General features: G+C 30.6%; 1 protein-coding gene across 1 annotated transcript; it reads right to left on the reverse strand.

The window, feature by feature from the left end:
• Positions 1–2633: 2633 nt before the first annotated feature.
• Positions 2634–4694, reverse strand: LOC148569859 (uncharacterized). The gene has a single exon (XM_088506683.1). The coding sequence runs from the start codon at positions 4692–4694 to the stop codon at positions 2634–2636; it is 2061 nt and encodes a 686-aa protein (XP_088362809.1).
• Between the last annotated feature and the right edge of the window lie 8971 nt (positions 4695–13665).

Genomic DNA, 13665 nt, shown 5'->3' on the forward strand with positions numbered 1-13665 from the left:
TTGCTAAAGCTGCTCCAATCTTCAAAAGTGGATGTCCATATGTTTCAGGTCTATCACCCCTTCTAGCTATGGCAACAAGTGCATGAACGCGCGGAAGACCTACAAAGGACAAACTTTTAGCAACTAAAACACAACAATTTCGTAAATGAAAATAAATTGACAATATAGTACCAGTTAATTGCCAGGCATTACAGGTACATTTGTTCAGAGATAGATTAACAGACAGCTTCTTAGATCCCTGTTGGATCTCAAATATTCTCCTCTCATCGTCGCCAACCCAAACTGGCTGCCAATATCTAACATCCTTCATAATGTCGTCAAGCCTTTTTTGTTGAGTAGGAGCCACTTCGGTGCCCACGTAGGTCTCTAAAACTTGTTTATATTTCGTCATTCTCCTCATAATATAGCACCGAAGCTCCTCACACATAGTCAAAATGAGTTTGGATCGATAGTTAACTATTTTTTCATTCCAAACCTCGCACATATTGTTGGTGAGGTTGTCACACTTGGGCCCGTGACTGAAGTGAGCTTTGGTCCAACAAGCTGGGTCAAACTTTGCAAGGTAGCTCCATGCATCTTCATTAATCCTTTTCAATTTCATCATACTTGCTTGGAACTCGGCATCAGTGATGCATTTAGCACATTCCCATACAACATTCTTAACTCTCTTGTCCTTGTATCAGTTTGTGAAGTTTTTCCATATATGCCTGACACAGTTCCGATGATGTGCGTGAGGCATCACCTCCTTTAACGCAGGCAATAGACCCTATCTCAGACCATCAAAGAAAAAAAACACAATTAACGGCAACTCAGATAAACTATTAAAACTAACCAGCAATTAAACTATAAAAAACTATATTAAAACTATACTGCTTGCTTACCATTTCTGACAGTCCAATTAGTCCAAAAGAGTTAGTTACCAAACAATGCACTTTTTATGTAAAACAGATGCATGTGTTATTACACTAAATAAAGTAGAATTTACATAAATTTGTGCACCATTTGATTTTAAATATTAAATTTATACTGATGTGAAAATGAGGGAATCAATTAAGTGGGTCACCATCAGGAGAGGAGGATAACAATATGATAATATACATGATCGCATTGTTGAAAATAAAAAGAATTCCTAAACTGGTTAGAATTGAAAATGACACTTGGAAAGCAAAAATATAATGGTTCTCAAAAATGAAAAGTGGAGAGTAATTAAAGGGGTCCAAGGAAGTTAATGTGAAGTATTATGATAAAGAAAAATTAAAAGTGATGGTAACATAAATCAGCATGGCAACTTCTTTCTGAGGTAGCACTCACTATGACCATTCTTCTTCTGCCTAAATCATGGGCATGGATTATGCATTACTAATCAATTTTGGCTTTGATTAATGCCGCTCAAGATTGATATCCTGAGTATTATTAATACCGATTTAGTTTTTATGGTTGAAACTCTTGTCTTATTTCAAGTTTGTATTTAACCGGGTGTAAAATTTTCTTCTTCAAGGAAAAAAAACTAATCATCAACTAACTAACAAATCAGCAGTAAAATCAACTAACCAGCAATTTAACTATAAATTAACTAAGAAATCAGCAGTTTAATCAACTAAGAAATCAACTAACCAACAATTTAACTACATAAAACTAAGAAATCAACTAACCAGCAATTTAACTATAAATCAACTAAGAAATCAGCAGTTGAATCAACTAAGAAATCAACTAATTAACCAGCAATTTAACTATTCAGCAAAACTGGTCTATTTAGCAACTGAATGAAGATTATCCACCAGGATCCCAAGCTTCAGGCGCAAAGAATGGCTGCTATTAAGGTTAGCAATACAAGGATTTGTATTTCATTAAAATTTGGTGTCTCAAAATATACCTTCTCTCAATATTAAATATTAATGAATGATTGCCTGCTTCATGTTATATTCCAAAATGTGTGCCCAGAAAGAAATAAAAGTATGCAATCAAGCGCATGTGTTACTTAACACTTGAGTATTGGCACAAGACTTCATTTCATGCTAGGAGAAAATTGTCCAAGTACTTGATGCACAAGAGTTTTGGCACATTGAAGATTCGTTATAAATAATATTTTCTTTAATAATGGATGCAGAGAGCCAAGGGAACTATTGCAGCAAGAAAGCATACTTCCAAGACTAAGAAATCAGCAGCTGAATCAATTAAGAAATCAGCTGTTGAATCAACTAAGAAATCAACTAACCAGCAATTTAACTACATAAAACTAAGAAATCAACTAACCAGCAATTTAACTATATAAAACTAAGAAATCAGCAGTTTAATCAACTAAGAAATCAACTAACTAGCAATTTAACTGCATAAAACTAAGAAATCAACTAACCAAAAATTTAATCAACTAAGAAATCAGCAGCTTAATCAACTAACCAGCAATTTACCATATAAAAGAGTTAAAAAAAACTAACCATCAACTAACTAAGAAATCAGCAGGAACCAAAAATTTACTAACGTGTCAAATTATACTAACAATATTAAAAGTAACAAGAAAATAACTAACAGCTCTAATAACTTGGTAACTAACTAATAACTACACAATAAAACTAACCAGCAATTAACTATATAAAACTAACCGTTAACTTACTAAGGCAAAAGCAACTAAGAAATCAGCACAATAAAACTACCTTTTGTTGATCCGAAATAAAATTCCATCCATGAATATATTGATCCCTAAGATCTTCTTGCAATAATGTGAGGAACCATTTCCAGCTTTCTTTAGTTTCGCTATCAACAACAGCAAACGCAATCACATAGAAGTGATTGTTCGCATCCTGACCTATAGCAGATAGAAGTTGTCCCCCAAAGTAGCCCTTTAAGAAGCAACCATCAAGTCCAATTAGTTTTCTACACCCGGCTTTGAACCCCCTTTTACAAGCGTCTAGAGAAATATATAGCTTGTTGAACAATGGAAGGGACTGAGGCATCGGTGTCACATCTAGTATGGCTGAGCTCCCTGGGTTACTCCTATGGATCTCACACAAATAATCCCTCAACTTACTATACTGTGCTATCTCATTACCGATCACCCGCTCTCTTGCTTCTTTGAGGGCCCTATACACCATCTTTCCATTAATGACAACATTGTAGTCGACTTTGATGTGGTCATAAGCCTCACTTAGAGTAATGTGAGGCTGAGTTCGTAGCCTCTTCTCCAACTTATTGGCTACCCACTTCTGATCAGCCATATTGCTTCCGAATTCTCTGGCACAGGTGTGTTGAGATATATAGGTCTTGATTTGGTAACTCTTCAGCTGATTGTTCCATGCACAATAAATTAGCCATGGACAAGGATTAAGTTTGACAGCACCAGCAGCCTCAGCAGTAACAACTTTCACAGAATTAGTTTCAACGGTCACATTTGCAGCCTCTTCATTCACAGCTCCACCTTCCACAGTTCCCACATCATTGCCATCACCTCTCTGAACATTGTTTGCATCATTACTTTTCGGTTCTGCATTGTTGTTAGTAGATTCCTCATTGGCCCCCTTTGGCTTTCTTGGCTTTTTTATTCTCTCCAACCCATGCTCACAATCACATCTAACTCTCCTTTGATCATTTTTTATATACCTAATCTTCCTTCCCTCATAAATGACATGATCCTTCAGAACAGTCTTGAAAGATTCAATTGTGGCAAATTTCATCCCCAACTCAAAATACACCTCTCTAAATCCAGTAGCATCATTAAATTGAGGAAATTCATACCTCTCTTTTTCATCTTCAGAACTATTTGGTGTCAGCAATGACTCTGATTCATACTCAAAGATTGGATCTTCTTCATCTACATTTTCTGCACTTTTTTCATCATCTTCACCAGAATTTGCATCCTCTGATCTTGGAATAGCAGCACCTCTTCCACCAAAATTTGTCCCAAAGGAGGTTGAGGCAGCACCCTTTTGTGCAATATTTTTTTGGATCTTGAAATTGGCCTTAGCACTAACAGGCCTAGAGAATTTTAGGCCTCCAGCACTAATAGGCCCAGGAGATTTTGGGCCTCTAGCACCAATTGGTCCATTATACTTTGCCTTGGCAAATTTTTTGGTACCCACAGTTGGCCTAGAACTGGGCCCACCAGTACATCTATTATCAACGGTTGAAGCCTTCTTTTTTAAACTAACCATCTTTAAGCTCTTCTTTTCCACCACACTCTCTGTTTTTTTGCGAACTTTCCTACTCTGTTTCTTCACAATCACACAGTCTGAGTCACTGCTATCCTCTTCAAATCCTTGAGGAGGTGGTTTGTATGATTCATATTCTGTCGTTTCATACCCATCATCAATGGAATCCTCTTCAACATCTGCATCAATATCAATGTCCATCTCAACATCCTCAACAGGAGTAACCATTATTGGGTGATCAAAATACAAATAAAACTCCTCCGTGTCCTTGTTCTTTAGTATATTCTCACGCAACTGATTAATCTCAAGGTCTCCGTTTATAAGGTGCAACCCATTCTCTAAGTCAGGTGCAGTAGGATCAAACCAGTACATAGCCTTATAATCCAAATAACCCAAACATTTGAACAAAGTTTGCAGGTCAAAGAAGCATATCAGATCAATATCCATCTTAGGAAATTTTTCAACTTTTCCCTCAATATATACAAGAACTCGCTTGTTATCCCTCACAAAATGTCCACCATGGTGAAAAATAGGAATCGCAAATTCCTCCATCTACCTGTATGAATAGAAGAAACAAACCAAAAAAATATTCATAGAACATTAGCTCTATTGTCACAATTTTCTTAAAAGAAACAAACCAAAAAATTGTTCATTCAGCAAATTTATTAACTGTCAAGGAACATGCATGCAAAATCAAAGACACTTTGTACACATAGCATTGTGCTCTATACTGCAAGATACACTTCAAAATAATATATCAATTCTAACTACGAGAAACATAATCAAACAGAGTCTCACCTTCTTCAGTGTGAATCTTCAATGGTGATCACATTCACTTCAGTGCCTCTTCCTTGCGAATTGGTACTGATGCATCCAGGAGAGACGCCTCGCGAAGGGTAATGGAATACAAAGATGAAATTGAACAACAACCGTCACGATCGTAATGTTGGGAGATGAGGTGGGAGATGAGGTGGGTCGTGATGAAGCAACGTGGAGAGGGCTCTCTGTAAAAAGTAAAAACTGATAAGAAAGAATAGGATTAGGGTCTTTTTGTAGTGAAAAGGGTTGAAAGGGAGCAGAAGAAACGTGACTTTCATTATCCCCTTGCAACGTTACGTTTCTCCAACCCTAAAACGATGTCACTTTGCCTTTTACACTGGGGACCAATTTGTCCATGACAGACACATGTGCATGTTAAGTGCCACGTGTGCATCTGAACGTGCCAACTCAGCAGTCTCCCTTGATGAGTCACGCCGGAACAAATCTTAAAGGATTAATCAGTGTATTAATTTTCTTTGGGGACTAAAATGTCCGTTTTTAAAATCCTTGGGGACTGATTTGGGTAATTATTCAAAAAAATATTATTCATTCATCTATAAGTCATAAGAGAAAATAATCTGATGGATATTCTAACCACAAAAATGTTCTTATGCTTATTATTTATTTTTTTCATGATCTTTGACTATTTGTCTTTAAAGGGGTGCCCCATGAATAACTGTGTCCTACACTACACACTACAAAAAATAATTCAATGAATTGATGGAAGTATTTGAAACATTGCTAAACCTTCGCTAAGAAAGCAAAACAAAGCAAAACAAAACATGAAATGTTAAGTTTAATATAGAAAGAATCACGAACTCTCTAGGAGAGGTCCTCAGTTCATCACTACAGAATAAGAAAGTGCATCAATTTTTTGCCTTTTGGCTAAGGGTGAAGGGAATCTCTTGGAGAATATCAAAAACTATTTCTCTCAAACTTTTCAATAACATCAATGATATATGAGGTCTATGGACTCAACTATTCATGTATGATCCAATCCAAGTAGCAAGTAATGCTACAACAACTATATTTTCCATTGAAATACAGACAAAAGTAGCAAAATCAGGCTAGCAAATAGCATGATCGTATCCCTTCATCAGACCAACTTTTATTCCATAAAATTCTGCTTCTAGAATGTCGATATTCTCAGCATAGTTGTCAACCAAAACCATAACAATTCCTCTCCAAATCCCTCATGTTTAATTTTAGCTATTTAAAGAAGTAAGATACACAAGTCTTTGTAAAGAAACACATGCTTGATTTCCTACAATAAAGTATAGCAATTTTTGAGAAAAATAAAGAGTACAAAATAAAAATTCCAAAATGAAGTGACTAACACTGGGCAACCACCATTGCAAGGATTAAAATGCAAATTAGAAGACATACCTTTGCTGATTCATATATAGCTTCGAACAGCAAGATCACACTCACCCGGTTTTGATATCTTTCAACACAACATTTATTTGGTTTTGAGAACCTTGGCTAAAATAGAAATTGGATTTGGAACAAACACAATTAGCTAGTATAATTAGACAAATTTCAAGAATTCGCCTCGTTTTGCTATTCCAGCAATGTGAAAAAATGAAATCAATGACCTAGGAGAAAAAAGAAGACAAAATAAGAAAACGAATACCCAAACAAACAAAGAAAGGAAGAAGGAGCAGAACCAGTGATGGATGGTGATGGTGAAAGACTGTCGGTGACATAGACTGGATGCGACGACAGAAGCAGGGCGCTCATGCATCTACAGCAGATTCGAAGAACGCACACGTAGAACGAGATGGCGAGCAGATCCGGAGGAAGAGACGAAACAGAGGAGCTCAACATCGGCAGAAGCAGTGTTGATAAAAGTTCGAGACGAAGGTCGGAGTAGATAACGACTAGGGACGACAGCGAGAGAAGTCGAGGAATGAGCAGATATAGGGAGAGTGAAAAATAGAATGAAACAAAAAGAGGGCAAGTTGAGACCGAACCTTAAAAGAGTCAGGTTAGCGGCGGGTTTTGTTCAAATCGTTGCAAAATTAAGTTATACCGTAGCTCTTCTCAAAACCGCAGCCAGAATTGCTGTTAAACTGGCAGATAGTGGCGGCTATCAAAAGAGATACTAATAATCTGCTGCTATCCTCCGCTTCTGTGATAGTGTTAGTGTGCTAATTTATTACTTCATTTGTTGATTTATTGGAGAAAGAAGTTAAAAAACCACTACAATATTCAGAGAACAATTTTATAAACAATAAAACAGAATTAAAATCTTAAAAAATAAATCAGTATAAGACGTGAATCACTTTTAGAATTCAGTCCAGTCTAGTTATTAGGCTTTCTTTTGTTGTTGAAGAATTATACACACTTGAGGGTTTTTACTTTTTACCATATATATCAAAAAATTTTCTATGGTTAATGGAGAGAACAAATTGGGATTCAGTGTGTCAATCATGCATATTCCGTAATTGGTTAGCAATCTATCATAGTTGTCAAAATAGATAATTAACAAGAGAGGTCCACGTCCAAAGGAAAAAAAAAAAAACAAGAGAGATCTGAAATGAGATGTGGAGGTGCAAATATATGTTGTGTATTGATGATAAGTAGCCTACTTCTTTTGAAAGGGATCATGTACATATGCATCGGGAATGACAATGGCAGAGAACAGAAGAGCACGTCTTTTACATTCATGGCAAAAAGTGGCGTCTTTGAGAAATGTGCATCTCTACTTTAAAGTACAAGTACGGACAATCCCACATTGGATTACACGCTTACGCTTCTTGTGTTTTCGAGACACATATGCGATTCCCCCTTCTTTTGGACTTTTCTGTAGGTATATGTACCTAAAGTCAGAGCAAATTATTGATATATGCTTTAAAAATACAAGTGATTATTATCAGAAATTATTTTTAATACGGAGATGAAAATAATGTTTTAGTTAAATATTAATATTTAAAATGTATTATAATAGTGTAAATGTGTAAAAAATGTTAATACAACGGGTAAGAAATATGTTATTGCAGCTTGACACGTGTTTAACACGTATTTTACATATTAATTTTTTATCTATAAAATTTACCTACTTATAATTATATCAAATAATTTTATTTTCAATAAAAATATCAATATTTTTTCACATAAAAAATATTTTATTATTCTGAGTTTTAATTTATTTTTGTAATATTTAAATAAATAAAAATTTATATATATTGTCAAAAAAATTTAAATATCTAAAAAATGTTATTTAAAAAATATTATAAACATGTTTTACTAAAATTTATTAAAAAATAAAATTTTATATTTTTAGTATATTAAATGTATACAAAATTTAATAATTTGTATTATTATATTTTAAAAATATTTAAACACGAATAAGTTAAATTCATCAAAATCATAGAAGCAAAAGCAGAAAAGTGAAGGCACAACAAGATGATGTGACCACCACATGATATGTTGTTGTCCATTTCCATATCTTGATGCTCCTTTCATCTTTAATGGCCACGTTTACAATTATATGATACATCCGTAATTTTATGTTGATTAATTCGATATGGATACGACATACACCAAGCAAATATTATATACATTTCCCCTATACTTCTCCATTTCCTTAATATATATGAGCTTAGAAAACCAAAGCACAAGATTATAACAGTGTCCTGTCCTCAATTATTGAAGTGTTTAATCTTGTGCACACCTTGCCTTCAAGGAATTTTTTTTTATGTGCATTTTCCATCAAAGATACATTTGTCTATTGTGATTTTTTTTTGTTGCTTTATTCGATAGGCAATAATATATATAATCATCCATTCTAATTCATTTTTTTTATTAAGCTTAGAAAGTATCCCTTCAATTCCACCAAAAGACCATGTAACTTCAACTTGAATTATATATTAATGTTTGCAAGTTAATTCAGGTACAAATTAAATGAGTACTCTAACAATTAGAGAAATAATATTCGGTATTTTTGTAACTAAGTTATGATTAATTCTTTCAAACGTTTTTTTAATCTAATTAACATTTTGACCTTAACCTACCAACATAAAAATTTTGTTAACATAAAACTTTTTGAAAAACAACACTGAAATTATAACAAAATAATATATAATTTTTGTATAAAATAACATAAAATATGGAAAAAAAGGAGAAAGAAAAACATCAAGAAGAAAGAACAAGAAAATGTAGAACAAACAAGTAAAAAAGGACAAAAAGAAAAGAAAAGAAAAAGGTACTTAATTAATTAAATATTTAATTAAAAAATAATTTGCTTACCTAGGATTACTAATATAATTAATTTAAGTTTAAAGTACAAGTACACAAGCAGCATTTGACCATGCCATGTGACATAGCATTAAATTATCATGATGGATTAAAATAGTAACTTGATTTAGACAATTAAAAGTAATGTATTTAGCAAAAGAGTTTATATAATATGTGGCCCTTTTTTTTAGTAATACTTACAAAACTGTATTAAAATTTAATTTTTAAAATAATTTAATATATAATTTTAAAATACATATTTACTAAAATTATGAAAAAAAAATTATTATATGATTAGGTATCTTTACTGAAAAATCTTGAGTAATTAATTTTAGCAATTTTGGCTAATATTTAATAAATATAAATATTAAGTTATTTTTAATAAATAAATTTTATTAATTTATATGTATAAATTTTAATAAATATAATATAAATTATATTGATTTATATATATAAATTATATATTTTCATGTTTAATCTTTTATAAATATAAATATAAATTAATTATTAATTAAATATTAATTTAAAATAATAATATTTATTGATCATTTACTCTACTCTTTCATATGTCATCTTCGAACGGTGAATACTATTTTCCCTTAAATACTTTTACCACTTTCCCATTCCTCTCTCTTACGGCTTTCCTTCATCATCATCGTTCACCGCCCAACAATTAATAATTATTATTTTTTTTTCAAATATATGTATGACAACTAATTAGATTATAACCATGAATTTAAATTTTTAAAATTTTAAATTTTTATTTAAGAGAATAAAATATAATTTTTAATTTTTAAATATTTTTTTAATTTTACTTATAAAATAAATAATAAAAAATTATAAGTAAAATTAAAATAAATTATAAACATATCTTGCTAGTAGATTTCAATTTTCAAGCTCATACGATGGCACAGCAGCTTGCTGGTATATATATCTACTAACATTATATTTATATATACATATCTACTAACATTATATTTATATATTTTTGAAAAAAAGACAGATAGGTCCTTAATTTTTTAAATTTTTGACAAATACATTTTTGACAAAATTTAAATACAAAAAGGTTTCTAACTTTAATAAATAGAGGACAATTTAGTCCTTCTGTCTATTTGCCTTTTATACACCAAACGGAACTGGTTGACGTGACTGAAACGGTATTCAGGTGTCCGTTACGGTGCCACACTGGAAGGGGAATAAAGTTCGAAGGACAAATAAGTCATTGACGTCATTTTGCAAATAAAGTTCGAAATAGGTCTTTGAGAATTTAGTTTATTATACTTCTATTATGCTTCTATTATGAGAATTTAGTTTATAAAATTATGCTTGTATTTTGAAATTTAGTTAACTTGTTGTATTCTGCAATTTAAATTATTTGTATTAAAATGAGTAAATAGCCAAATTGGTCCCCGAAAGATAGCTCATTCTTCAAACGAGTCCCCGTAAGAAAAAGATAATAAAATTTGTCCCCGAAAAATTTAAAATTGGTAACGTTAGTCCTTCCGTCAGTTGGATGATGACGTGGAGGGCTAATGCCACGTGTCACAATATGATTGGTTGACATGTCAGATCGGTGACACGTGGCATGTCACGTGTCAGGTCAGTGACACGTGGCATGCCACGTGGCACTTGACATGTAAAAAAGTTATTTATAATCAAAATAGTCCTTGAAAGTTCAGACGTACGTCATTTTCATCCCTAAAATTTTAAAAATTAATCAAATTAGTCCTTATATAATTTTTTTATTTTTTCTTGATAATATTAAATTTAAAATATTTTTTGATACTACTAATTTTAATAGAAATGTAATTGACAATCAAAAAATTAGTAATTGTATCTTTTCTTCTTAAAAATTTGTTCAATAAAATTATCTCTCTCCTCTAATTCTTGTCAAAATCTCTCTTATTCTTTTCTATTCTAAAACCTTTTTCTTACATTATTACATTTTGCTGGAATATATATATATAACCTAAACAAAGTTATATGCTCAAAATCAAAATTTATGTATGTTAATCTAAATGAAAGTAATAACGTAATGAAAAAAAAGATGTATAAATTTTTATTAAATTTGTTTAGGTTAATATAAATTTTTATTTTGAGCATATAACTTTATTTAGGGTAACAAATACATACATTTCAATTTTGAGTATATATATATATATATATATATATATATATATATATATATATATATATATATATATATATATTCCAGCAAAATGTAATAATGTAAGAAAAATGTTTTAGAATAGAAAAGAATAAGAGAGATTTTGACAAGAATTAGAGGAGAGAGATAATTTTATTGAACAAATTTTTAAGAAGAAAAGATACAATTACTAATTTTTTTATTGTCAATTACATTTCTATTAAAATTAGTAGTATCAAAAAATATTTTAAATTTAATATTATCAAGAAAAAATAAAAAAAATTATATAAGGACTAATTCGATTAATTTTTAAAATTTTAGGGATGAAAATGACTTACGTCTGAACTTTCAAGGACTATTTTGATTATAAATAACTTTTTTACATGTCAAGTGACACGCCACGTGTCACTGACGCCACGTGTCACCGATCTGACATGTCAACCAATCATATTGTGACACGTGGCATTAGCCCTCCACGTCATCATCCAACTGACGGAAGGACTAACGTTACCAATTTTAAATTTTTCGGGGACAAATTTTATTATCTTTTTCTTACAGGGACTCGTTTGAAGAATGAGCTATCTTTCGGGGACCAATTTGGCTATTTACTCGTATTAAAATTGCAGAAATTGGACTTGTTTTGTTTCTACTTTTTTTTCTTAAATTGCATTAGTTCAGTTTTAGTGCATTTGTGTATTATATTAGAATTTGTTAAATTACATTAGTTCAGTTTTCATCATACCATTGACATTAGTTAGCATCAGTTCATTTATGCATCAAGTTAGCATTACTTCATTTGTGCATCATTCATGTATTAAGTTAGCATTAGTGCATTTGTGTATTATATTAGAATTAGTATTTTTATCCATAATAACATTATGAGAATATTTTTTTTAAAAAAATTATAGTTCACTTTGTTCTAACAGTATAAATTATGCATGACACAAAAGATTTATAAAATCAAACTACTTTTACAAAAAAGTTGTAAGTTGACAAAAGTCTCTGGCTAAAAAGACCAAGATATCTGCAGATAAAAATTAAATAATAAGATTTTTAGTTATTATTTTTATATGAAAAAGTCTAATTTTTTATTAATAATTAATTTTAACATTCGTTATCTAAATTTAAAATAATTTAATGTGTATACTTTTATATTTAAAATATTTTAATTATAAAAAAATATCGGATGACATATTTTGATTTGTCAAATTACTAATATAAAATATAATTATATATAGAGTAAAAATAGTAGAGAGAAATAGAAAAATAGAGAGAGGTAGATAAGTGAATTTAGGAAAGAAGTTTATTAATTTTGAAAAAAAAATATTTTCTCTCAATTTTAATAAGAGTGTCATGTGACACATTTGATTATTAAATTAAATAGTAATATATGATACATATAGAAGCATAGTGAACTAAATTCTCAAGAACCTATTTGTTTTTCGAACTTTATTTGCAAAATGACGTCAAGGACTTATTTATCCTTCAAACTTTATTTCCATTCCAACGTGACACCGTAACGAACACTTGGACACTGTTTCAGCCACGTCAGCCAATTTCGTTTAGTGTATGAGAGACAAATAGAAGGACTAAATTGTCCTCCATTTATTAAAGTCAGAGATTTTTTTGTATTTAAATTTTGTCAGAAATATATTTGTCCAAAATTTAAAAAGTCAACGATCTATTTGTCTTTTTTTCCTCAAAGTTTAGTTTTAGATTTTTTTAAATGCCGGTTTCTTATTAAATTATTTAAAAAAAAATTGCAAAACTTACGCTCAACATTTTGTTCAGCAAAGTATTGATAACCAAAGCTTTTTCCCCGTTAAATTCTACCAAACCATTTTAAGAGAAGATTTGTTTTTGTCAACGAATAAGCAAATAAATCCTATTTTTGTATCCAACAAAAAGAAACCCTATTAAAAAACCCACAGTTAAATATATAAGAAAAATAAAAAATAATTTTGTTACAGTAACAAATATAAATTTTTTTATACACATACTCAGTTACATCTCTTTGGTGTGACTTAAAATCCAATGAGTTATATCTCAAATGACATAGTCTTTCCGTACTCATCTAAGAAGTCGCAAATTCGAATATCACTATCTTTAGTAAAAAGAAAAAAGTATAATACAAAAAATTCTAATTTTTATATGCTAACAGTATAAAAAAGATTTATACAATTAAAATAATTAATTTTTAAATTTATTACTTAAAAAATTATCTAAATATATGAATCTAATTAGATAATCGTTTAAAATATTTTATATATTAAAAATAAAAATTTAATTTTAATATATTAATGATGTAAATTAATCATG

This window comes from Arachis ipaensis, chromosome B3, assembly GCF_059453495.1.
Source record: "Arachis ipaensis isolate K30076 ecotype BB chromosome B3, ASM5945349v1, whole genome shotgun sequence".
NCBI lineage: Eukaryota > Viridiplantae > Streptophyta > Magnoliopsida > Fabales > Fabaceae > Arachis > Arachis ipaensis.